The sequence below is a fragment of the Giraffa tippelskirchi genome, chromosome 13 (assembly GCF_054371585.1).
Source record: "Giraffa tippelskirchi isolate mGirTip1 chromosome 13, T2T-mGirTip1v1.2.pri, whole genome shotgun sequence".
Classification (NCBI taxonomy): domain Eukaryota; kingdom Metazoa; phylum Chordata; class Mammalia; order Artiodactyla; family Giraffidae; genus Giraffa; species Giraffa tippelskirchi.
In genome coordinates, this window is record NC_137287.1 from 1729643 (window position 1) to 1756892 (window position 27250).

Here is a 27250-nt window from a genome sequence, read left to right on the forward strand (position 1 = left end):
TGGGGGTCTGTCAGGACAGACGTCTTCCTTCACAGCTGTCGTTCCCACGTCTGGGAGCCTTTAGATTCCTGATTAAAGCAAACCCTGGGCGTGTGCCCCTCATGCCTCTGCTCCCATCTGCAGCACACACTCAATGGGTCCCACTAACCCGTCCACTGGGACACACACACGGCGATTTGTCATTATCTGAAGTAAGGACCAGTTTCCCGGTTCAGCAAGACTTCCCGTGAGAAGCAATACTGGACACATTTGAGAAGCGACGCTCCAGTAAAGCTGGGATAAACGACACCCAGAAGGGAAGCATGCGAGTGATGCAGCACGTCCACGCCCAAGCACCCGCGCCGGACCAGGCAGGCACTGCCAGTCACAGCGAAAACAAAAACAATGTGCCGTGCTCTAGGAGGGGGTGGATTACAAACCACGGCAATTACTGCGATGCTTACAATGGACCAGCTAGACGTGCAGGTACCAACGTGCACAGAACACAAAAACATACTGCTGAGCAAGCCAGCGTTTTACACGACACACTCAAAACTGGCACCGTTTAAATAAACTCTTAAAAGCACATGAACTCTATATACTCATGATGGATATAAACACAGGTAGCAAAAGTATAAAACCACAGATTAAACACATACGAAGTTCACGACAGCGGTTGCCTCTGGGGAGAAAGGCAGCAACAGCCGTCGAAATAAAAACGGGGTGAGTGTGATCTGAACCCTCACCATGTTGGGCACAAACCCGGTGGGCACCAAGCCTCCAGGTCTTAGAACAACTGGAAGCTGGCACAATTACCTCTCCTTCACGGAGGTGAGAGCCGAGGCTGGTCAGATGACAAAGAACCACGTCCACCTCGTCAAACATCTGACAGAACGTGCTGGACACCTGCGGTCCTCCCGGGGACCCCCTGCTCCCACTCTAGCCCACCTCCCACCGCCCCAGCCCCGACCGTGTCCCCACTTAGCACCAGGGCCATCCTTCTAAAACCTTGAGTCGGATGGTTTGCTTCTCACTGCACACGTTTAGCACAGCCGACAAGACCCTGTGACATCTCCCCCTCCCCACCACCCGTCTCTGACTGCCCGCCCGCTCCGCCCACGCTGACCCCGGGCACACCCCAGCCTCAGGGCCCCCCAGCCCGGAGCGCTCTCTCCCCGGACGGCAGGTGGGCGGATCGCTTCCTCCAGGGGTCCAGGCCTGCTCCCACGCTTAGTTGTGACCTTCCGGTGCGGGGGGCCACCACGGCCTCTTCCTTACAACTTTATAAAGAGGGAGGCGTAGGCACATTTTAATCCACACAGACAAAACCCCATGAGGCCTACTTGCATTCTACAAAAACATCACGTAAGTTAAAGATGCTAATCGACTTTCTGAGTAACAGTCCGTTTATGGTAGGCTTGAGAATTTTTGTGAAGATTCTTAGATTACGGAAGTTCTGCAAGGACAGGCTGAAAAATAAAATGACTCTGATCACTCTGACGGTGTTTCAGAGAAGAGACCCCCTTTGACAGCGGGAAACCCGCTGCTTCCAAGGAGGGGTGTGTGTGTGTGTGTGCGCGTGCGCAGCCTCCAGGCAGGACAATCACATGAGTGTGTGTGTGTGTCTCCATCTGGGAAGAGGTATGTGTGTGTGTCCAGGCAGGACAATCACGTGAATGTGTGTGTGTATGTGTGTGTGTGCAACCTGCAGGGAGGACAATCATGTGAGTGTGTGTGTGTGTGTCTCCATCTGGGGGGAGGTGTGTGTGTGTGTCCAAGCAGGACAATCACGTGAATGTGTGTATGTGGGTGTGTGCGCGAAGCCTGCAGGCAGGACAATCACGTGAGTGTGTGTGTTTGCGTGCGTACACACGCACGCACCGCCTCCAGGCAGGACGATCATGTGAACGAAGCAGCCGGCTCACAGCCGTAAACACCCCAGTGTGAGAAAATGGGTGTCAGGCTCCAGCTGACCGCGGGGAGAAGCTCGAGCTCACGTGTTTTCAGTTACAGAGAAGAATGACTGGAGACCCGCTACCCTTGGCGCTCGCAGACTGTGTGAACGACTCCACGCAAGGAAACAGTTTTGCAGCTTCTGACTGACTCACTGGGTGGCCCCACGCAGGACAATTCACCCTGAAGCACTTCCCCCTGGATAGTGGCAAGTCCTCCAATTACTCTATTTCCTGAGCCCTCTGCTCCACCTTGGCACCAGGGAGCCTTTCTGTCTTCCCCTGGCAAGCCTCCTGGCCTGGGGATGGCTGCCAGGAGACACTGGGTTAGATTATCTTCCTGCTCAGGAGAGTCTCGACGTTCCTGTTCTTAGAACATGAAAAACCGTTTGTTTTACAAGATCATCAAAATTAACGGGTGGTTTCCAAGTTCTTTTAGATGGTTTTCCTGTTAAAGTGCCTATTCACACATCCAACAAATATCTGAAAGCCTACTATGCGCCAGTGCCATGCCAGGCCTGAGAGACAAGTCCACGAGAGCCTGGGTCCCTGCACGCCCGGCCAGGGGCACCCACCAGAACCACACCAAGGTCTCCCCACTTCGTTTAAAAAGATTAGAATGCATTCACTCAGCTTTCCCGCTCCCTGTTCTGAGCTCTCTGACCTTAAATGGCGGATTCTGAAGCCACGTCTCCTTCGAGATGCTCTCCTCTGTGGGCTCGTTGGTTTCCCCTCCCAGATTCCATGGGGACAACACTCTCAGAGTTCAGGCAACCCACCTGCCCAACCAGCAGCTGCAGAGTGTCCAGGAACCAAGAGTGTGATTCTGCGTCACGGGGCCTGAGCCCTGCCTGGCACCCTCTACCTCCCAAGCTAGGAATACACCTTCAGTTCAGTTCAGTTCAGTCGCTCAGTCGTGTCCGACTCTTTGCGACCCCATGAATTGCAGCACGCCAGGCCTCCCTGTCCATCACCAACTCCCAGAGTCCACCCAAACCCATGTCCATCGAGTCAGTGATGCCATCCAACCATCTCATCCTCTGTCGTCCCCTTCTCCTCCTGCCCCCAATCCTACCCAGCATCAGGGTCTTTTCCAATGAGTCAACTCTTCGCATGAGGTGGCCAAAGTATTGGAGTTTCAGCTTCAACATCAGTCCTTCCAATGAACACCCAGAACTGATCTCCTTTAGGGTGGACTGATTGGATCTCCTTGCAGTCCAAGGGACTCTCAAGAGTCTTCTCCAACACCACAGTTCAAAAGCATCAATTCTGTGGCGCTTAGCTTTCCTCACAGTCCAACTCGCACATCATCCATACATGACCACTGGAAAAACCATAGCCTTGACTAGACAGACTTTTGTTGGCAAAGTAATGTCTCTGCTTTTCAATATGCTATCTAGGTTGGCCATAACCTTCCTTCCAAGGAGTAAGCGTCTTTTAATTTCACGGCTGCAATCACCATCAGCAGTGATTTTGGAGCCCAAAAAAATAAAGTCTGACACTGTTTCCACTGTTTCCCCATCTATTTCCCATGAAGTGATGGGACCAGATGCCATGATCTTAGTTTTCTGAACGTATTAAGGAATACGTATTCTGAACGTATTAAGGAATACACCTCAGAAAGCCCCTTTCTCGGGCCCTAGTGAAGATCAGAGACAGAGACTCGCCAAGGAGCGGAGCAAAACTAACATTCTCAACCCCCTTAACCTCCAAGGTGGTCTGCTAACGATATTCCTGAAGGCATGGACTTAAACGATGCTACAGGAATTTATCATCAGGGCTCCTAATGTCCACTTCCTGACCTTGTATTTACCTTAATTTAATGTGGTTTAAGAGATTAGAACAACACGTCTTTTAGGAACACTGCTGTTGCAAATCATTGCTATAAATCCTAACTAATTCTTATGGACTACTCATACATACTTCTAACAACAATTCGGGTCTGAGGCATCCACAGCAGGCTTTGTTGGAGGGGCCTCTCCCACACTTCCTGGTCCACTCAGCCCAGAGGCAGCCCCACACGTGGACGGGTCCTCCCCTGCCCCCAACCACATACGCCACACAATCAAACCCAAGGGACCAGCCTTCCTACAACTATGCAGAGACAAGAGGGAACTGTTTACGTACAAGGCTACTTATCTAACTGAAATACTGGCAGTAGTAAGAGCAAAAGCGAGTTCTGTGATTATAGCTTCTATGAGCTCAGACTGGGAACTTTCTGATGGTCCAAGAGGGACCGTATCTGGGAAGGGAACAGAGACGGAGAACATGACGGAGACGACACATAACCTGAGAGAGAGACGCTCCTGGTCTTCCAGTCGTGCTAATGATAAATCTCTGCAGACTTAGCGCAGGGAAACTGTGTAGGAGGAGGCCCAGTCCCTGCTCGAAAAAATCAGAACAACTTACTCAATAAGACTCAGGAAGCATCTGGTACAAGATGGAGCAGAGAGAAAACCAAAATGAATCCTGGGCTTCAAAGGATCTTGCGTTCTCGCTGACTGGACATACAATTAACTGAAAAGACACGCTGAAGAGGCATTTTGTGGACATAGTAAAGTACAAACTGTGTATTATTAACTATAAAATGCAGTGCAAATGAATGATCTTGGTAGAATAAAGGACATGCAGTAAAACTACTCAGAGAAACAGGGAAAAGTTTTTATTTTATATAAAAGTCGTGTATGTGTTTACATAAGTAGGAAAAATAAAAATAAATCCCCTTTAATTAGAGATAAGTGCTTATTACATTTTGGTGAAAATCATCACCATTCCCCTGACCCCGTTTATTTTTTTATACTCAAAATTTGGATCTAAAACCAAAATCAAACTCACTTTTTCAATTAAACACACGACAACAATGTTTCCAGGTCTCAGAAATATTACTTTCGACATCAGTACCCCCCAGGCGTTCCCAGACCCGGACACCCTGGTCTCCCCCCAGTGGGGGCACCAGTAACCCTAAGTGTCCAGGTAGGCGGGGTCACTCCAGCCCCAGGTGGAGCCCGAGTCCCTGCGGTGAGGCTCCTGTCCCAGCTTCTACCCTCCCGCAAAGGCCTGGTTTCCCGGAGCCCCTCCCTGGGAAGTGCTGTCCCTGATCCGTCCCCTCCTCCACTCAGATGCCACCTCCACCTCCGGCAGCCAGGTGTTCCCCCCCCCCCGCCCCTTTTCTTTCCTACCCTCTGAAGTTTTGGAGAAGCTACCCCGCCTGTCCATTTCCCCCACAGAGGGCCAGCTCTGGCAGGACAGGGCTTTGCTGGGCCCTGCTCTGAGGGCATCTGAGCAGCTGCACGCGGGAGGGTGGGCTCTGGGATCTCAGCCCATCCTGGCCGTGAGCTGCCCACCACCGCTGCCACTCACGTGCAGGCTGTCGGGGTGTTGGCAACACCACGAATCACACTTGGACGCCTGCCCTGACTACTCAGAGCTTGACTTGTGACACACAACCATCCCCTCCCTGGGGGCTGATCAGAAATGCAGAATCCCAGGCCCCCTCTGGCCTACTGAGCCTGCATCTGCATCCCACGGCTGCCAAGCGCTCCAGCACACACAGGGGGCCTGGACCGGCAGGCTGCGGCCAGTGAGCCCAGCACACGCACGGGAGGCTCCCCCCACCTCGGGGCACCGAAGCCGTGCCTGCCCCTGCAGGGGGCACGGCTCTCATGACCACCTGCAGTCATCGCATAGCCCTCAGCAGAGAGAGCACGCCAGTCCACGCCTTAAGTCAACCCCGATAGGCAGGCACCCCTGGGTCAGGGGTACGGACCAAGGTGGGGTACGGCAAGGACGTGTGTCGGGAGGACAAACAGCCTGGTCTCAGGCCCTCCTCCAGTAGGGCCCAGCAGAGGCCAGGGCACCAAACCTGCCGTGCCGGCCCGGGTCAGAGGGCAGGGCGAGGAGGGGATGAGAGGGCGGGGTGAGTCAGAGGGGGTGAGGGGCGGGGCGAGTCAGAGGGCGGGGCGAGGAGGGGTGAGAGGGCGGGGCGAGTCAGAGGGCGGGGCGAGGAGGGGCGAGAGGGCGGGGCAAGGAGGGGGTGAGGGGCGGGGCGAGTCAGAGGAGGTGAGAGGGCGGGGCGAGTCAGAGGGCGGGGCGAGGAGGGGTGAGAGGGCGGGGTGAGGAGGGGTGAGAGGGCGGGGCAAAGAAGGGGTGAGACGGCGGGGTGAGGAGGGGTGAGAGGGAGGGGTGAGAGGGAGGGGTGAGGAGGGGTGAGAGGGCGGGGTGAGGAGGGGTCAGAGGGCAGGGCGAGTCAGAGGGCGGGGCGAAGAGGGGGCGAGAGGGCGGGGCGAGGAGGGGTGAGAGGGCGGGGCGAGGAGGGGTGAGAGGGCGGGGTGAGGAGGGGTGAGAGGGTGGGGCGAGTCAGAGGGCGGGGCGAAGAGGGGGCGAGAGGGCGGGGCGAGGAGGGGTGAGAGGGTGGGGTGAGGAGGGGGTGAGAGGGCAGGGCGAGTCAGAGGGCGGGGCGAAGAGGGGGCGAGAGGGAGGGGCGAAGAGGGGGCGAGAGGGAGGGGTGAGGAGGGGTGAGAGGGCGGGGCGAGTCAGAGGGCGAGGCGAAGAGGGGGCGAGAGGGCGGGGAGAGGAGGGGTGAGAGGGCGGGGCGAAGAGGGGGCGAGAGGGCGGGGCGAGGAGGGGTGAGAGGGCGGGGTGAGGAGGGGGTGAGAGGGCAGGGCGAGTCAGAGGGCGGGGCGAAGAGGGGGCGAGAGGGAGGGGCGAGGAGGGGTGAGAGGGCAGGGCGAGTCAGAGGGCGAGGCGAAGAGGGGGCGAGAGGGCGGGGAGAGAAGGGGTGAGAGGGCGGGGCGAGTCAGAGGGCGGGGCGAAGAGGGGACGAGAGGGTGGGGCGAGGAGGGGTGAGGGGGCGGGGCGAGGAGGGGTTGAGAGGGCAGGGCGAGTCAGAGGGCGGGGCGAAGAGGGGGCGAGAGGGAGGGGAGAGGAGGGGTGAGAGGGCGGGGCGTGGAGGGGTGAGGGGGCGGGGCCAGGAGGGAGTCAGGGGCGGGGCGAGGAAGGGGTCAGAGGGCGGGGTGAGGAGGGGTCAGAGGGCGGGGCGAGTAGGGGTGAGGGGCGGGGCAAGTGGGTGAGAGGGCGGGGCGAGGAAGGGGTCAAAGGGCGGGGCGAGTCAGAGGGCGGGGTGAGGAGGGGTCAGAGGGCGGGGCGAGGAGGGGGCGTGTGGGCCCTCGGCCCCAGCTGGTAGTGTTTTCAGCCTGTGTGATGATATTTAGATGCCGAGTGGCGAGGAACGAGGAACGTAAAACCGACTTAAGGTGCCCCTCTCAGCAGTAGCGGGAGGGCTCTGGGCCAACACACAGCCATGGTGGTCACTCCTGGCTTGGAAATCATTTGATCTGAGGGGAGATTAAGGACCACCAAAATTTCGAAAGCTGGATGATGAAAAACATCTTATCGAAAAACAGCTGAGAAGCCTTCAGCTGGAGTCACGTGTAGGACACGGGGGGGAAACATGACAGGCAGACACACCAGCACCAGGGCTGCTGACAACAGTCGAAAGGAGCCGCACTTTTGAGGTGCTGTCACTCCAACGTCACATCCCCAACGTGCTCTTGAAAACTTTTTAAAAATCACTGATTTCCAATTCTCTGACATCTGCATGGCAAAAATGGTCATTAGCCCTCAAATACATAGGATCATTATAAAAACTAAGATGAATCCTCACATGCTGCTGCTGCTAAGTTGCTCAGTTGTGTCCGACTCTGTGCAACCCCATAGATGGCAGCCCACCAGGCCCCCCCGTCCCTGGGATTCTCCAGGCAAAAATACTGGAGTGGGTTGCCATTTCCTTCTCCAATGCATGAAAGTGAAAAGTGAAAGTGAAGTCACTCAGCCGTGTCCGACTCCTAGCGACCCCATGCACTGCAGCCCACCAGGCTCCTCCATCCATGGGATTTTCCAGGCAAGAGTACTGGAGTGGGTTGCCACTGCCTTCTCACATAGGTTTGATTATAAACAGGAAGAAGTGAAAGTCAAGAAGTCAAAAGGAAGAGCTTCACCAGACACAGAACAATAGCAACAAATAAACACATGAAAAGATCTTCAGGCCATCAGGACATGCACCTTCAATCCACGGTGGTCATAAGAGAAACAAAACGTCAACAGCAAGCGTCTGTGAGGGCGCGGAGCGGGAGCCCTCACAGGGTGCTGGTGGGAACAGTGTTTCTCATGGTAACTGTCCCAGACAACGCATTTTCTCAGAATTGTATTACTTATCATCACACATTCACTCATCACACAAACCTCAGCATGGCTCTGTCAAGGTCCAAGAAAAATAAATAGAGATTTGAGTGGTTGTGTTCCATTCCTAAATTGGCATTTTTACAACAGCAACAATTCCTACCCCTCCCAGAAGAAGCAACTTTTCCAGGGTTTTCACGTTCTTCGGTAAAGTTTTAGGACTTTCTCCATATAGACTGTATGTGAGCAAGTCTTGCTGATTCCTAGGTATGTCATCCTTTGTGTTGGCGTTAGGAATGGGATGTTTTTCTATTACAGGAAAGCATATATGTGTACACACAGTTCACCCACTGACATCTATTTTGTGTCCAGCCACTCCTGTAACTATTTTTAATTCTAGTAACTTCCTGGATGATCTTTTGGATCTACTATTTACAATGTTAATTTTGTTCCTTCCTTTCCAGTAGATACACCTAATTTCTTTTGTCTTTTAACTGACTAGAATCTCCAGAACATCGCTGAGTTATTAGACTAGTTGCTGGCCGTCTTGGCTCAATCTAGTCTGAAATTAGAATGTCTCTTCGCAGAGGATAACTTTTCCTCAGTCCCCCAGACAGCTTCAGGCACGCTGACTGCTAGGTGTCCGTCCCGTTATCTATAACGGAGCACTAAATGATTTCCTCTTCATGTCATTATACAGTCAGATGACAGGATCAACAGCAAAACCATCTGGGGGGAAAAAGGTGACAATCAAGGAAACGGCTGCCTGAGTAGTAATTACAAAAACAACACAAAAGAAAATAATTTAGGTATATTTATTGTATCACTAACTTTCAACATTGGACGAAGTTGTTTTAGAAGGTCCAAGATTTAAGTCTTTAAAGATGTGGTACGTATATACAATGGAATATTCCTCAGCCAGAGAAAGAATGACATGCCATTTACAGGTACAGAGATGGACCTAGAGATTATCATATGGAGGGAAGTCAGAAGGAGAAAGACAAATATTAATACCCATGATATCACTTATATGTGGAATGTAAAATATGACACAAATAAACTTAACTGTGAAACAGACAGACTCACAGAAATAGAGAACAGACATGTAGTTGCCACGGTGGGGTGGGGTGAGGCGGGGGAGGGATGGGGTGGGAGGTTGGGATGAGCAGATGCAAACTATTATACACAGGATGGATGAGCACCAAGGTTCTGCTGGATAGCACAGGGAATGCCGTTCAGTACCCTGTGATAAACCATAATGGAAAAGAACATGAAAAGGAATATACACACACACACACACATATATAGAATCAATTTGCTGAGCACCAGAAATTAACACATTGTAAATCAACTCTCTGTCAATAAAATAGAGATCTGTCTTTTAATTTCCTTCAAAAATGCCTACATTTACAACATTCTCCTTATTTCCAATACTTTATTTTTAGAAATGTTATTATTTAAAAATTTGTGAAAGACTAGGAAAGGGCAATCTACTGTCAGAAGACTTTAAATTTGTACCAGATAAAAGAGAGCTCAGGCAACCTGGTGGCTCTTTTCCCCAAATTACCAAGAATTAGGAACAAGTTCCCACTTAAAATGCTAAGATGCCGTGGTCCCCTCAGCACATATTTACACACTCTGAAAATATTCAAGATTGCAAAAATTCTAAAGCAAGATTCAAACCACAAATTAAGTTAAAAAAAAAAACAAACCAAAAACACACCTTCAATTCAAAATGAAAACGTCCTGGTAATTGCAGAAAAGTATATAAGAAGGCATGAAACCATCACTCCTGGACTGTTAAATCATATTCCTAAGGACTCATAAAATGACTATTGTCAAGGTGGCCTCTAAAATAACATTTACTGTAGAAAGTATATTTTTAAAAAACTCCGTGTTTCATAGAAATAAACAGTTATTTTGCCATGCTTCTGATGTACTTTTAAGGTACGTATGTTTTACAAGAGGACCGTGACCCGTGAACTGTCTGACGGTGTGAAGCTGTGAGTGAGTCTGCCTCCCTCCGAGCTCTGCGCCACGCCCCACGTGAGGCGCGGTGTGGCCGGGCTCTCCTGCACCGGTCACCCCTCTGCTGGCCAGGTTCCCACGTCCACCGCTGGTGTCACAGCACAGGAAAAACTGGGAACATCATCACCACGTAGCAGCACTCCCATCTCTCGAGAGGGTGAGCCGAAGCACCCCGCCCTGGCCCCCAGCCTCCCACCCCCGGCAGCAGAGGCGCCGTCTCGGAGGGTGGCCCATCTGTTTCCTCAGCAGCAGGAACCCCGGCCCTGCCTTTCTCGTGACTGTAAAGCTGCCACAGGTAACTCGCCAGATGACTGAGTGAAAGGGGGTTTGTCAACTGTGGACCCCCGCCCCAGAAGCAGTCGCTATGGTTACACGTGGCAGGAGGAGCCCTAGAATCTTCTCTTTTTGTTCCTGGCTGCAGTGTTTCTGAAATGTTACCGGGGACCATATCAAACCTGCCATTTTTGTTAGTCAAAAAGGGACAAATATCAGAACTTCACACAGCTCAACCTACATGTGGAACAGTGTTCTTTCTCCTTCCTTGATGACCGCTGGTGAACGTTTTTTAGACTCACTGTAAGGGTATCTGTAACACACACGGCTGTGTTTCCGTATATGCAGCCATCCCACGAGGGGACGGGAGACGATCCTCTGACCCTGCTCTAATGTATTTCCCCAGATGGATCTTTTAAAAACATAGATCAAGTCAACCCTCTGCTGGAAGCCCTTCAATCCTGTCTCCTGCTGCCACTGGAATCACCTGGGCCTGGAAGGCCCCCAGGCCCTCTCCACCTCCCCACCCATCCTTCCAGCCTCAGGGCACTGGCGCTTCGGCTCTCTCTGTGTGGACTCTCCCCACTGGGCAGGCTGTGCCTTCTCGCCCTTTCAGGATTCTGGAAGCTCTCAGCTGCAGGTTATGGATTGCCCCACTAGGACCCGACGGGCTGACGGCAGCTCTCCCCACGGGGATAAGGAATTCTCACTGTAGTGGTCCCTGCTGATTAAATAAACTCACGCAAGGAAGGTGAGTTAATCCCCGCAGGAGGAGGGTCTGTATTTCGTGCTGCTCCATAGACCATGGTGTCAAGGGGGTCCCAGGGTGTCCGTCTCCTAAACATCTGAGTCACCGAAGCATCTTCTGGGAGGCGAGTTCTCGGACGTGAGGTGTGGGATGTTAGAAACTCAGCTCTCCTCGGTCTGTCAAACGCTAACACGTCACATAAACCAGTGAGCCCAGCGAGCTTCTACCAGAAAACAGAAAGTGATGGTGTCCTTCTGGTACAGTGACATTTATTCCTAAAATAATGACTTTGCTATTTCCTCTTGGCAGGAAAAGACCCTGACAAGGGAGTTCGGGCCCAGTGGGTGACCCCGGACAAGCGCATACTCAGCGAGCCTCCGTCTCTTCTGCTCCCAAGTCCAGAATCAGCGTGGAGATCAAAACAGGAGTCAGATAGCTAGGTGGAGATCAAAAATACCGGCTCTGTTACTAACAGAAGCCAGATGGCAGAGTCTGGCCTGCGATTTGCAGCCAAGTAGGTTCTGCTCCCTGGCACAGCTGGACAAACACAGGAGGGGCCACGCCCGCAGCCCAGGGCCCAGCCCGCCGGGGGCAGCAGGCTCGAGCCCCACGTCTCTCCTCCTGGGAGCGAGAAGACGACTCTGGCAGGAAAATGAAAGTCCCTCCCATCAGAGAAGAAGCCCAGCGAGGCTACTGAGGGTTCAGTGAGGTCACAGCGACAGCGCTGCAAACACAGAACAGAAGCTCCCCACACGGAGAAGCCTCCGGGTGAGACGGCACCCCGCGCACAAACACGCGCTCAGATTTGTCGACGTGGCCGCCCTGGGTGACCGCTCTTAATGAGACGTCAGCTTTAACTAGTATGTCCCAGGAGCTCTGGCGTGTTTGTTTAAACACACAACCCCATTACTTTATAGCTGCATCAGATACGTACTGATAAGGAGGTGAGCGGCCAGCCTTCCACTGCGCTGTTGTCATCGGCTCATCTCGGGGGTCTCCCCAGCCCCCCACCCCGGGCTCCACATCACCGCACACCTTCTAACACAGCTTTCAAACCCCACAGATCTAATCAACTCATCAGACTCCTGGGGAAAACATTTACTTTCCCCAGCTTAAAATTATGGAACTTCATTTCCTTGAAGAAAAAACAGAGCAACACGTTAGGTGGCCACAAAAAGTATAAATAGTTCTGGGGTCATTGCGTGGGCCAACAATCGTAGATGGAGAACTGTCAGTGGGAAACACAGATTAAAAATCCTGCTGATGGGGATTATAAAAATTCCAACAACAAAGCTCTGAAGCAGCTGTCCCCTGTCACCTGTAACGGAAGCCAGCAGTAAGGTGAGACTTTAAATAATCACTCCGTTTCCTTTCTTGGTAAATATCAAGTCTTTTGCTTGTAAAACTGTACAGAGACGCACAAAAATTTACCTTGGAAATGACTGCAATCTGCTCACAGGCGTGCATCGGTGACCGCGGTAGGCGGGGGCTCACGACAGCGTCTCTGTGGTCTCAGTCACCCGAGTGGCGTCAGGATGCTTCCCACCACACTCGCACTGACGAATCTCATCACAGGACCTGTGGCTGGTCCCGGCGGCCTCCTCCCTCCGGGCTGGGGCTCCGGGTCCTTCCCTGACTTGAGGACTGATGCCCTCTCTCCTGCCCTGCCCTCCCTTGGGCTTCCCATCTCCCTAGATGCCAACCAGGTAGAGAAACATCATGAACAGATGACTCGCTGTCAGGCACACGGCGCGGCAGAAAGGGCTCGGCCTAGAGTGCTGGGTGCAGGCTTCCTATGGCCCACGCCTCTAACCTCTCCTTCCCGGACACAGCAGGGACCTCCACTGATGGCCCAGACAGCACTCGAGGGCTCGGCGGCATCCACACCATGCACGACCTCCACGACACTCCGGTAATGACAATATTGGCACAAGTTCTCGAGTCTGCATGTTCCCTTGGCTTAGAGCTTCCGCTCAGGGTTACCCAGTCATTTGACCACCTACGGCCTGGTGCGCTGACTACTCATCAAGGCCAGTCTTCACTGCTGAGTCTAACGGGGCCATCTGACAAAGCTGGGGCCGTGGCTTTTAGACTGGACAGTAAAGCAGATGCCCGGGTGTGGAGAGAGGGGCTGTCTGCTTGGCCTGCACTTCCCGAACAAAGCGGGGCCGGGAACACTTCCCTGCCCTCGGCGCCCGGGGCAGGGCAGGGCTGCTCCCCTGCTCCCCTCTGTCCACCTGCGAGCCCTCTCCGGACGGACACCTGTTCCTTTACGGCCCTCTGATGCCGCACCTCCAAAGCACGTGTTCCAACGAGTCCGTTCACCACACCAGCGCAGAGGCAACGGCTTCTCTACCTGATACGCCAAGGCAGGTTGCAAACTGTCTTCCACTCTATAGATCAAAGTAGCTGGACCTACCGGAACATGTGTCCCCATGTGAGACAGATATCTTACTGCACAAAAGACTCAAAAAGATGAGTCTATCACATGCCAGCAACTGTTGTTCATACCCCGCTCACTCTAAGAGGGTGATGCACTGAAACTAGGCAGCTGTTTGTCCAGCACTCTTTGTGGTCGTTGCTCACTAAGTCGTGTCCGATTCTTTGCGACCCCATGAACTACGGCACGCCAGGCTTCCTTGTCCTTCACTCTCTCCAGGAGTTTGCTCAGATTCACGTCCACTGAGTCGGTAATGCCGTCCAACCGTCTCATCCTCTGCGTCCCCCTTCTCCAGCACACTTTGACAAGATGCGAAGAGAAGTGCGTTGCTTTTGTTTAACTACAAACTACAGTAGTTACAACATGAACTAAACCAGCCTGTCTTAAGGGATGGCACTGCCCTTCAGGTAACGTGAGTGAAGCATCACGTCCATTACACAACATTAGCTTCTTTGAAGATCACCCTATAATTAGATCTCCAGGTAAGGCTTCAGTTTAGACCTTCAGTTCCATTTAAAACCGATAAGATCCACGTCCCCGCTCTCAACTACAACAACAAAAAATCACGACGAGCTGCTGACAGAAGACGATCTGGCGCGAGCGTGGATGTCTCCCAAACCGCACGTGTCCGATGGCTGAAGCTCAGATACTGCGTCCTGAACACAGATTTGCTTAAAAGAATCGACACATCGATGTGAAAGCTGGCGGGGAAAAGCCACTGTCCACGTGCTCTGAAGCCCCCGACAATGGCCAGAGGGACCTCTGTGGATTTTTTTTAACCAATGGAGAAAGATGTTGCTGTTTTTGTTTTTTGACATTGCTAAAGGACCAACCATGTGTGTCCACATGCAAAAGTAAACTTCCTTACTTAAGTGCAATTTGCCAACAAAGCAATAAAACCCAACTGTTCCTCCAGACCCCAGAAGCACATCTGTGTTCCTGCTCTCACGCAGACCCACTGCAGCTTCAAGCCCGTGTGGTGCTTCTAAAGCCGAGAGGCAGAGACTGCAGGCCTGGAGTTTTGGAGAGCTTAAAAATACAGGACAGCAGCGGAGGCTTCTTCAGAGTCCCACTGGCCCGAACAGAAAGGTAAATATAACACAGCAAACCCTTCTAATAATAAAAATAAGAACAAAAGATTTACAAAACTTCATGTAATCTGGCATTCATTCTACAACAGAAGTTCTTAAGCTGCAGTCCACAGAGCATATGTTGACCCACAATTGGGACCTACCATGTCCAGGGGGCTCCTTGAAACTGTATGCACACAAAGGAATTCTCTAGCAAGAAGGGTTAGTGTTCAGCTATCGTGTGACCACATCATGGCCAGCCCTTGGCACTAGAGTCCTTGGCACTAGAGGGTTCTGTCTCGCTGCCACACGCGTGCTGTAACAGCTCGGCTTCCCAGAAGTCCGTCGTAACCGGCAGATACACGGAGCGCACGCGGACAGCCTCAGCGGTGAGCTCTCCCCCTGCTGGGATCCTGCAGGGCTCTCAGGGGCCTCCGTGGCAGGCTTTCCCGACCCCTCAGCCAGAGTTCACCTGCCCTGTTTGTTCAGTGGGGCCGCCTCCCACCTGTCCCTCAGACTCCACACCAGTCACGAGAGCACCGTCTCCCCGGCTCTCAGGAGGGCCTGCAGGGTGCGGACCGCACAGAGCTCGTCACTCAACATGCCCTTCCCACTGGCACGGAGCACAAACCCTCGGGTATACAGCCCCAGACGTTTGCTGAACTGAATTCTTTTGTTTCAGTGCCAACGAAGGCCCACAGGTTCTAATAATGCAATTCTTCAGAAGGTTTTAAAATTATCATAAATATACAAGGAAGGTCTACCTTTGCGCAGTTAAATGATACGCCCATGTGATTCTGTGTACGATTCCCAGTCCATGGAACAGAGGATCTTCACAGAGGTAACACACTGTATTCACCTCTAACTGGACGTGAAATCTGGCAATTAAAAATGGCTCCTGAAGTCACAGATGCGGGGGTGGAAAGCACGGTGAGATAAAGCCACGCTGGTCTGGGGCGTCCACACACTCACTGGGGCGCGCGCCAGCACCAGAGGTGTGCCTGCACAGTCTCTGAAACACTAATTACATGAACTTTTAGGACAGCCCACTTGGGAAGTGACAGATTAGCATCTTAAAGATTATAAAAATAACAAGAAAGATTAGGAAGTCTTATGTATAGTATTTACAGAAGTCAAAGCAATTGGTAGGTTCAGATAATCCACTGCCCCATAGCATGGGAACAGTGATTAAATTCAGGCACAACTGTGATCACCAAGGAAGAGCCCCGAACCTGGCATCGGAAGACCAGGAGGATGAAGACTGCGCCGAGACGGAGAAGCTCTGCTCCCCTCAGGCCCTCTGCGTTACAAGCGAAATGCTCCAGATGCGACACAAGAAAACAAACACAGGAAAGGGGGTGGGAAGGAGGCGGCAGGCTGCCTGGGGCCCCAGACTTGAGGAAGGATGCGGCAGGAGCCCCCAGGTGTCCCGACTGTCCCTACTCACCCAGGACAGGGAGCTGCAGGCGCCTCCCAGCTGGAAAAGCCAGAAGGCAGACGGGGAGAGCTCCACGGGCAGCCAGCAGCCCCGGCCAAAGGACCAGGAAGAGGGTGGTCTTACAACAGAAGACACCCACTCGACTCCAGCCAGAAACCAACAGAAAAACTGCATACGTCCTCCTCGGGGGTTTCAGTGGGGTTGAGAGAGAAGCGACCTTCCACATCCCCTTCCAGTCCTTGGAACCAGGCGGACATTCCAGGCAGCCACCAGGAAGAGCTGCTGGTGGGGCCAAGGGGGGCCCTCACCCCCCGGCCGTGCTGAGACACCCAGGAAGTGCTCCGATCCCCCCCCCGCCCCGAGCAGTGCTGGTGGGGAGCTAAGCTTCCACCCCAACCAGTCCCCGTGGGGAGCTGGGCCGATGGCCATTACTGAGCCCCCCTTCCCTGGTGTCAGCCAGGTGTAGGGAGAGCTGATGTCAGAACCCCACTCCACAAGGCAGAAGGGCCTCAGGGACCTGGTGGTCAGGAATCAGGGCTAACACACCTATCCCCCGAGTCCCAGAGGGAACGGAAAAAACAGCAAGACTGCAAAAGTATTTGAAGAAATAATGATGAAAAACAACCCAATTTTGGCAAAAGACATAAATATACAGATTCAAGCAGCTGGAAGCATCCGTTGCTCAGTTGTGTCCAACTCTTCGTCACCCCATGGACTGCAGCCCGCCAGGCTCCTGTGTTCATGGGATTCTTCAGGCAAGAATACTGGAGTGGGTAGCCATTTCCTTCTTCAGAGGATCTTCCCGGCCCAGGGATCAAACCTGGGTCTCCTGCATTGCAGGCAGATTCTTTACCCACTGAGCCACCAGGGCAGCCCTAAGAAGCTGAGTATACCCTAAATACGATAAGCTGAAAGAAACCTATGTCCAGACAAATCACAGTTAAACTTCTGGAAACCAGAGACAAAGGAAAAGTCTTAAAATCGTCTGGAGAGTCGTGAGACGTGTACTGACAAGGGAACAGTAACCTGAAAGGCTTGACTTTTTGTCTGAAACCATGGAAGCCAGAAGAATGTGGCACATTTTTCAAGCACTAAGAGAAAATAAGTGTCAGCTGTGAATCCAACTGCTAGCAAAGACATTCTTCAAGATTAAAGGTGAAATAAAGACATTCTTGGACAAAGAAAGCTGAGAGACTTTGTTGCAGGCAAATCCACGCTTACAGAATGGCTAAAGGAAATTCTGCAAACAGAAAGGAGAGGGTAACAGGAGAAGGCTTAGGAGACTTCAGCAAGGAAAGAACACAGAACAGGTAAAAACAAGTGTAAATATAACAAACTGTACTTCTCGTGAGTTTCTTAAATCATACTTGATGCCTGAAGTAAAACCATCTGATGAGGTGCCCAAAGTACAAGAAACATCTATGCTATGCTATGCTAAGTCGCTTCAGTCGTGTCCGACTCTGTGCGACCCCATAGACGGCAGCTCACCAGGCTCCGCCGTCCCTAGGATTCTCCAGGCAAGAACACTGGAGTGGGTTGCCATTTCTTTCTCCAGTGCATGAAAGGGAAAAGTGAAAGTGAAGTCGCTCAGTCGTGTCCGACTCTTAGCGACCCCATGGACTGTAGCCTACCAGGCTCCTCCGTCCATGGGATTTTCCAGGCAAGAAACATCTAAGAACACTGATATTCTACAAGTGGGAGGGCAGAGGGATCTGAATGGGAATGAAGTTCCGACACTTCACTTACAGCTGCAGAAGTTTCCAATAGATTAGGGTTAGCTACATATGCATATTGTAAGCTTAGAGCAACCACCAAGAAACTGATGCCAATACAAAGCTGATACACTCAAAAATCAATTAAGATGGAATCCTAAAACATATTTAAATAACTCACAGGAAGGCAAGAAACAGCTGAAACAAAATCCAAAATGTAAAAGAGTAGGTTAAAAGGACGGAAGGGCTCCCCAGGTGGCGCTAGTGGTAAAGAATCCACCTGCCAATGCAGGAGATGCAAGAGACATGGGTTCGATCCCTGGGTCGGGAAGATCCCCTGGAGTAGGAAATGGCAACCCACTCCAGTATTCTTGCTGGGAGAATCCCATGGACAGAGGAGCCTGGTGGGCTGTAGTCCACAGGGCCACAAAGAGTCAGTTATGATCAAGCAACACAAGCTGAAGGATGGAAAACACGTACCGTGAAGGCAGTCGTTAGAGAGTGGTCACGCTAAGACAGCTGGCGAAGCGGACTGCAGAGCCCAGAGAACTGCTGGAGACCAAAAGGGGCCGCACACAGTAAGGAGACCACCCGTCAGGAGGACACGGTAACCCTAAATGTCTCCACACCACACAGCAGAGTCTCAACACACAGGACGCAAAACCCAACAGGACTAAAAGAGAAATGGACAATGACAGTGGGCGGCTTGGACACCTCACTCTCTGCAACGACAGAACTGCTGACAAGAAACACCGGCAACAATACAGAGCTCACCACCATCAGCCAACCGAGCCACCGACACGCGCGGAAAACCCCCAGCCGCAGCACGCCCTGCCTTCCCGGGTGCCCGGGGTCACTCACCGCCCCGTGCCCGCAGAGCATACACCAAGACAGACCGTACTCTGGGTCACAAAACAAACCCAACAGTTCACAAGAGCGGAAACCACCCGAGGTACATTCTCTGACCATCACGGAGTCACAGAAATCAAGGACAGGAAGCTGACGGGAAAAATCTCCAAACTCTGGGAAACTGAGTTAACACACTTCTAAACAACCTGTGGGCCAAAGAACTCTCCCAAAAGGAGTAAAAATACACATGAAACTGAATAAAAATTAAAAAACCACATATCAGACTACGTGGATACAGCTGATGCAGTGCTGAGGGGGACGTGTATAGCACCTACAATGTTTACATTAGCAGAGAGGAGCAGTCTCAAATAACCTAAATCTCTACCTCAAGAAAGCTTTAAAAGAGAGCTAAATAATATCAAAGGAAGTAGAAGAAAAAAATGCTAAAAAGCAGAAATAAATGAAGTTGGAAACAGAAGAAAAATCAATGACAAAAAGCTGGTTCTTTGGGGGAAAAACGAATCGGTAAAAGCGAGAAGCCTCCAGAAGACTGACAAAAATAAAGAGAAGACACAAATCACCAGCATCAGGAAAGAAATGGGAGCCATGACGACCCTCACCTCTTTTGAGGTTCTAGCCACTGCAGTAAGGCAAGAGAAAGAAATACAGGCATACAGATAGGGAAAGAAGAAATAAGTACCCCTGTTTGCAGATAGCTTGCAGATCTACACGGAAAATCCCAAAGATCTATAGAAAAGCTCTTAGAATCACTAAGTGCATTTAGCAAGGTCTCAGGACACAAAATTAAGACACAGAATCAATCCTGCTCTCTATACGGACAGTGATCCAGACACAGGATCAATCCTGCTCTCTATACGGACAGTGAGCGTGTGGAAACGGAGAACAAACGCGCAGCATCGCTTACAACAGCTCAAAAAATGAAACACTTAAGTGTGAAGGTAACAAAACATGTACAGGATACATCTGCCGATAAGTGCAAAACGCTGAAGAAAAAAATCAGACAACCTAAATAAATGAGGACATAACATGTTCATTAATTGGAAGACTCAGTACAGGAGACATGTGAATTCTCCCCGAACTGATACATGGTTTAATGCAAATGCGATCAAACTCACAGCAAGGTTTTTTTTTTTTAACCGACACAGGCAAGCTTACTCTAAAATTATAGGAAAGGCACAGATCCTAGAATAGCTCAAACAATCTTGAAAAAAATGAGGTGGGAGAAATCACTTTGATATTAAGTCTTCTATACAGCTACTGCCACTAGCATGGAACGGTCGTGCAGAAGAGGCGCTACACAGATCAATGGAATAGAACGGAAAACCCAGAAACAGACCCACGCAAAACGCCCACTTGATTTTTCACAAGGGAGCAAAAGCAATTCAGTGGAGGAGGGATAGACAGTCTTTTCAACAGACAATCCCAGAACAACTGGACATCCATAGAGAAAAGAACAAAGAGTGAAAAACCCTCAATCTAAGCCTCAACCTTATACAAAAATTAACTCAGAATGGATCAGGGACTTGAAAGTAAAATGTACAACTACAAAATTAAAAAAAAAAAAGAGGAGAAAATCTCTGGGACCTAGGGTTAGGCAAAGAGTTCTTAGACTTGACACCAAAAGCATGATCCATAAAGGAGAAAAACTGATAAGCTGGACCTCATCAAAATTAAAAGTTTTACTCTGTGAAAAGTGGAAGTGTTAGTCACTCAGTCATGTCCGACTTTTTGGCGACCCCGTGGACTGTGGCCCACCAGGCTCCTCGTCCATGGAACTCTCCAGACAAGAATACTGGAGTGGGTTGCCATTTCCTCCTCCAGGGGATCTTCCCAACCCAGGGATTGAACCCAGGTCTCCTGCACTGCAGATGGACTCTTTACTGACTGAGCCACCAGGGGATCCCTTTTACTCTGTGAAAGACCTTGTTAAAAAGGATGAAAAGACAAGCTACGGACTGGGAGAAACTTTTTACAAACCACGTATTTCACAAAGGAGCAGTATCCAGAATACATCAAGAACTCTCAAAACTTAACCATAAAGAAACAAGGAACCTAATTACAAAATGGAGGCTCAGCAGTAAAGAATCTGCCTACCAATGCAAGAAATGCAGGTTCGATCGCTGGGTTGGAAAGACCCCCAGAGGAGGAAATGGCAACCCATTTCAGTATTCCTGCCTGGGAAATCCCATGGACAGAGGAACCTGGCAGGCTACAGTCCATCCAGTCACAAAAGAGTTGGACACAACTGAGCGACTAAAGAACATCGACAAAAAGCATGAAGAGACATTTCACCAGAGAGAATGTGCAGAAGCCGGATGAGCACAGGAGAGACGCTCAGCATCGTCAGCCATCAGGGAAAACGACAGCGACACAGCGCTTACACACCTGTTCCAACGGCAGAAACAAGAAGTAACGACAACACCAAGTGCTGGTGAGGATGCAGAACAATCCAGCCACTTCAGAAACAGTTTGGCAGTGTCTTAGAAACCTAAACATGTAACTACCACACAGCTGAGCAACTGCACTCTCGGGCATTCATCCCACATACATGAAAATTTATGCTTACAAAAACATGTACACGAATGTTCATAGAAGATTTATTCATAATAGGCAGAAACTGGAAACAACCCAAATGTCCTCCGAAGGGCAGATGGTCAAATGGTAAACGGTGGTAAATCCTCACCGTGAAGGCGGGTACGCTCAGTCATGTCTGACTCTCTGCGACCCCCGTGGACTGTAGCCTGCCAGGCCCCTCTGTCCATGGGATTTCCCAGGCAAGAACACTGCAGTGGGTTGTCATTTCCTTCTCCAGGGGATCTCTCTGACCCAGGGATCGAACCGGTGTCTCCTGCACTGGCAGGCGGGTTCTTTACCCACAGCAATCAAAAGGCAGGGACTATAAATTGTGGACACACACCAACTCTAGGGAATTATGCTGAGTGATAAAAGACAATTCCAAAAGGTCACATCTTGCAAGATTCCATTTATATCATATTCTTGAAACAATGAAATCACAGAACTGGCGAAAAGATCAGTTGTTGCCAGGTGAGGGAGAGGGTGAAGGGTGGCAGCGGCTAGAATAGACAACATGAGGAAGACTTATTGTGATGGGGACGTTCTGCATCTTCCCTTTCTCAACATCGGTTTCTTGGCTGTGCTATTATTGTACTGGTTCTACAAAACCTCACCATTTGAGGGAGCTGGTTAAAGGGTATGCAGGAGCTTTCTATCACTGACGGGACTCTACAATTATCTCAGTATTAAAAGTTTAATTTAAGAAAGACAGGGTTCAGTTCCCAGCTCTGCCACCTGTTAATTAGGTACCTAACTAACTTCATGTAGATTTCAAACTCTGTTTTCAATTTCCCCACTGGCTAAATGGACAATGCCATTTGAAGCATTATGAAAATTAAAAGCCATATATGAGAAGGCCCAGGACACAGCTAGTGCTTTTAAAAATAGCCTGTTAACATGAACTCTATTTGTAGACACAAATATTATTCTGAAGAGTTATCATTCAAATATCTGCTACTAGAGCCTCTACAAAGCAATTTATTTAAAAAGTCCCTTCGCAAAGTGATCTGTCCAAATAAAGATGGGGGGAGTAGTGGTAACTACTGTTTTTAGAGTGAAAGATGAATTGCTAACTACTTACTGAAATGGTCAAAACAGATGAAGTGAATTTAATATGGAACTACAATTAGAAAAAAAAAAACCTGACAAGGAAAACAGGATACTGCTTAACAAATCTTGTTTCTTGTTGATAAGGAAGTTAGTAAAAGTTAGTGTTTATATGTACTGGGAAAAGCTAAAGCTGAGTTTTCTAAAAGACACTTAATGCACTGATTTAGATTTTAAGATTCTATGTTTCTAAGCAGTTTCTCTGCCTCCTGAGTCGAGAGAAACCGGGAGTCGATGAGCCAAATCTTATAACCTACTTGGTTCAGAGGTCCGAAAAGCCACAGAAGTAAAACTGAGCTCTGTGCAAAGACAATCAAGCGCACTTTACCCCAGAAGATGCGGAGAATTTTAAACACAGTTAATCCCCTGAATCATACTGGGCACCTCGCCTTTAAAGTTTATGAAGTATTGGGCCAGAGCTCTGACTCACAGAGAGGCTTTTGAAAGAGGTGAAAAGGAGAGGCATGTTTTATCATTCAAATGACTCTCTTCCCGGCAGGACCCTAAAAGAGCTATTTCTCTCCAGAAGAGACGTTTTACGAACAAATCCATCCCGTGGAAACACCAGTGTGAGATCACTGATGCGGGCCTGGAGGCGTGGCGCCCCGGGTTCCGGGCTCAGCGTCCTCGTGGGTGAAGTGAAAGATGTGTGCCAACGGGTTGGTTCTACATTTCTCTGCTAAATTTAGAGTCCGGCGTCTCCAGGGAGGATTCTGGGAGAAGTTTCCCTCTACCTCTGTTTTGAGACAACTTTCCTCATACCTGTGATTTGGTTTTCCCAAAATGGGCTGGGGAACGGGTAGGCCAAGGGGCAAAAAGAAGGTAGAGTAAGAAACTATGAGGGAAAAAAAAAGGAAATGCCCCTATTCTAGGCACAGGAGAGACTATTTTCCCCTTGTCATCAGTTCTCTCCAGAATTCCCTCGGGGCCCTCTGGTACAGGCTCCCACAGAACATAAACGAGAAGGTGAAACTTGGCAACTGTACCCCACCCCCACCCCCAAACAGACAGCAAACGATGAAACCGCAGCAAGGCCAGAAGCACCTGGAGATGGAACCCCACCTGAGAGACGTCTTAATCATCGTAAGGCAGGGATTTAACTCACATCCTCATACAAACCCAGCAGCTCTGGGGTAATGTAGGATATCTGAACGCAGGCTGGATATTTGACCATATTAAGGAGTTTTTACTTTTTAGTTTGATAAAACACCATTTTAAAAAAACACAACACAACCACCGGATGCTTGTCTCTGAGCTCTGTCTAATGAATCCATACAATGTCTGGGATTTGCTTCAGAATCACCGGGGTGGGGGAGCAGGGAGGGGTACAGTGACTCCATCGACATCGCTCAAGCTCTGAGGAGGGGGCCTGGGGACCCCCTGTTCCTATTTTTCTCTACGCTGTATATGTTGGAAATTTTCCTAATAAACTGTCCAAAAGGAGAGACTTGCGGCCGGTTTCCTGCCCCGTCCGCAGCGCTCTTCTGAACTTAACTGGGAAGGCGGGGCAAGGATGGCACCCCGAGCCCAGGAAAGGCCCTCCCCGCTCCTCAAGCCCTCGCCCCTCCGACGCCCCACAAGGAGGCCGGCTTTCCCCTCTCAAGGGCCCCCGAGCCCCCCACCCCAGCAGAGCAGAGGCGAAGGCCCCCGGGCGGTCGGGGAGACGCGGCGCGCACCCTCGGCCGGCGCCCCAGAAGCTGGGGCCGTGGGCGGCCGGGGTCCCCGCCCGGGCGCCGAGGCCCGGGGGCCGCGCCGGCGCGCACCTGGGCGCAGGTGTGCGGGCGGAGAGCGCGCACCTTGAGGATGTTGTCGAAGATGGTGTCGCGGAACTCGAGCAGCGCCTTCTGGTCGAACTCGCGGCCGTGGATGATGCGCATCTGCTTGAGGAAGGTGGACTTGCCGCTCTCGCCCGCGCCCAGCAGCAGGATCTTGACGAGGCGCCGCACGGCGCGCCGCTCGCGGGCCAGCCCCGCGTCGATGTCCCGGCTGCGCCGCCGCGCCTCGCGCTCCGCGTCGCGGGCCCCGCCGCCGCCCGCCCTGCGCTCGCGGGCCCCGCCGGCCTCGGCCGGCAGCAGGCAGCGGCTGAGGGTCCGCACCACGCCGGACATGGCCGCTCAGGCCATGGACCCCGCGGCGGGCGAGGCGGCAGCCGGCCGCTCCCTCAGGCCGCGTCCGCCGCCGCCGCCGCCCCGAGGCCCGCTCTCGCCCGCCGCTCGGCCCGGCGGGGGGGCGGGACGACGCGGCCCGAGGCCCGGGGATTGGGTCGGCTGCCGTCCGTCCGGACGGGCGCGCCTTCCGATTGGGCCGCGGCGCGCCGAGAGGCGGGCATCTCCCCGGCCCTGGGGGCGGGGCCGGCGCCCAAAGAGGCGGGACCTTTGGGGTGGGGGCGCTTCTCATTGGGCTCCCGGGACCGAGGTTCTTTCTTTCAGAATGAAAGGGAGGCGGGGTCGTCGAGTGGGGCGGAGCGGCGGTCCATCATGGCCAATTAGAACTGCTCTGGGGCCACGTCAATCACGAAGAACGGGCTTAGGATTGGGGGTGTCGTGAAACGGGGCGGGACCAGAAGTGCCAGGTGTACAGAGGGAGTGTGTCTTGGGTTCCCAGACTGGGTCAACCTGTGAGACCCAGACGCTCGCGAAGCGCACTCGGCGTTGTCCGAAAGCTGGGGAATGTCGCTAAGAGGTCCAGCTGCTCATCTTAGGTTTAGAGAGAAGGCTGTTCTTTCCAGAAACACTAGGGGGGGATGGGCCAAACTTTGCAAACAGATGGCATCTTTTAAAGAGTGTCGTGGGCCTCGGGGCGGCTTTTTCCACAACTGGCTGACCATCAAAATCACCAGGACTCCCCCCCCCCCAAACACACACACACAAAAGCCATGCAGCACAGTGATGGGGTCTGGAATTGCTGGGTCTGAGATGGAATCTCCTGTCGACCCATTACTAGTTACATAACCTTTTAGGCAGCTCCCCCCCTCCTCCTTCCATTTTTAGCTTTGATTTCTTCCTCTATAAAATAGGGTCCTTAAATAGCAACTATCTCGGGTGATTGTGAAGATGTAAGCTGAGAACTTGAGCTTGTAAAGCACTTAGCACCGTGCCTGGACCCAAGCAAGTTCTTGCTAAGTGTTAGCTGATCTTACTACTAATTCTCACCTGTCCCAGAGCTTTGTGAGTCAAACCTCCAGGAAGGAGCTCAGGTATCTCCTGATCTCCGGGTGATTGGTGGGCTTTGGGAGCCATGATCTGTTAAAAGATAAACGAAGGCATATTTAAAAAAAAAATTGAGAGGATTCGAGCAAAAGTCGATTCTAATAGGGCGGTGTCAACCTAGTGGGGAGCACTCTGCAGAAGGGAGCCAGGGGAAACACAGACAGTGGGAAGCAAAGAAACCGTTTGATTGGCTACAGCTTCAAGTCTAGTTAGCTGTTTGTGATTGGTTGTCTTTAGCTTATGGTACCCAGTTGGGGCGGACTTCCCAGGTGGCGCTAGCATTAAAGAACCTGCCCTCCAATGCAGGAGACGTAAGAGACTCTGGGTTGGATCCCTGGGTTGGGAAGATCCCCTGGAGAGGAAAATGGCAACTCACTCCAGTATTCTCACCTGAAGAATCCCATGGACAGAGGAACCTGGCAGGCTATGGTCCGTAGGGTCCCAAAGGGCCGAACACAACTGAAGCAACTTAGCATGCACACACTCGGTTTGGGATTTGACGAGATGAGATGGTTAGATAGCATCACCAACTCAATGGACATGAATCTGACAAAACTCTGGGAGACAGTGAAGGATAGGTGAGCCTGGTGTGCTGCAGTCCATGGAGTTGCAAAGAATTGGACATGGGAGAAATATCAATAACCTCAGATATGCAGATGACACCACCCTTATGGCAGAAAGTGAAGAAGAACTAAAGAGCCTCTTGATGAAAGTGAAAGAGGAGAGCGAAAAAGTTGGCTTAAAGCTCAACATTCAGAAAACTAAGATCGTGGCATCTGGTCCCATCACTTCATGGCAGATAGATGGGGAAACAGTGGAAACAGTGGCTGACTTTATTTTTCTGGGCTCCAAGATCACTGCAGATGGTGATTGCAGCAATGAAATTAAAAGACGCTTATTCCTTGGAAGGAAATTTATGACCCACCTACACAGCATATTAAAAAGCAGAGACATTACTTTGCCAACAAAGGTCCGTCTAGTCAAGGCTATGGTTTTTCCAGTGGTCATGTATGGATGTGAGAGTTGAAGTATAAAGAAAGCTGAGCGCTGAAGAATTGATGCTTTTGAACTGTGGTGTTGGAAAAGACTCGTGAGAGTCCCTTGGACTGAAAGGAGATCCAACCAGTCCATCCTAAAGGAAATCAGTCCTGGAAGGACTGATGTTGAAGCTGAAACTCCAGTACTTTGGCCACCTGATTCGAAGAGCTGACTCATTGGAAAAGACCCTGGTGCTGGGAAAGATTGAGGGCAGGAGGAGAAGGGGATGACAGAGGATGAGATGGCTGGATGGCATCACCGACTCGATGGACATGGGTTTGGGTGGACTCAGGGAGTTGGTGATGGACAGGGAGGCCTGGCGCGCTGTGGTTCACGGGGTCACAGAGAATTGGACACGACTGAGCGACTGAACTGAACTAGCGACTGAACAACAACAGCAACAACCAGAGAATATTAAAAATGTTTGGGCAGATGTGAAAAAGAAGTAAATAAAACATCTAAAAATAAAAAATATAATGACTGAAATAGGTACTTAACAGATAAATTGCAGATTCAGAAATAGATGAAGAGAATACACTGGAACATAGATCTGAAAAAATTACCTTGAATCCAACACAGACAAAGATATAGAGGATAAGAGAGAAACAGGAAAGACAGAGGAGGATTATCGAACA

General features: G+C 51.2%; 1 protein-coding gene across 3 annotated transcripts in view; it reads right to left on the minus strand.

Moving 5' to 3' along the window:
- The window catches only part of GNA12 (G protein subunit alpha 12), a 73910-nt gene extending 49334 nt beyond the window's left edge, over positions 1–24576 (minus strand). For 2 of the 3 annotated variants that reach the window (XM_081552680.1, XM_081552678.1), the window contains exon 1: positions 24165–24576. In XM_081552680.1, the coding sequence (XP_081408806.1) occupies positions 24165–24476 (312 nt within the window). In that variant the 5' untranslated portion in view covers positions 24477–24576. Of the gene's footprint in view, positions 1–13054; positions 13065–24164 lie in introns of all 3 variants that reach the window. The other variant, XM_081552681.1, reaches the window with a different exon arrangement.
- Between the last annotated feature and the right edge of the window lie 2674 nt (positions 24577–27250).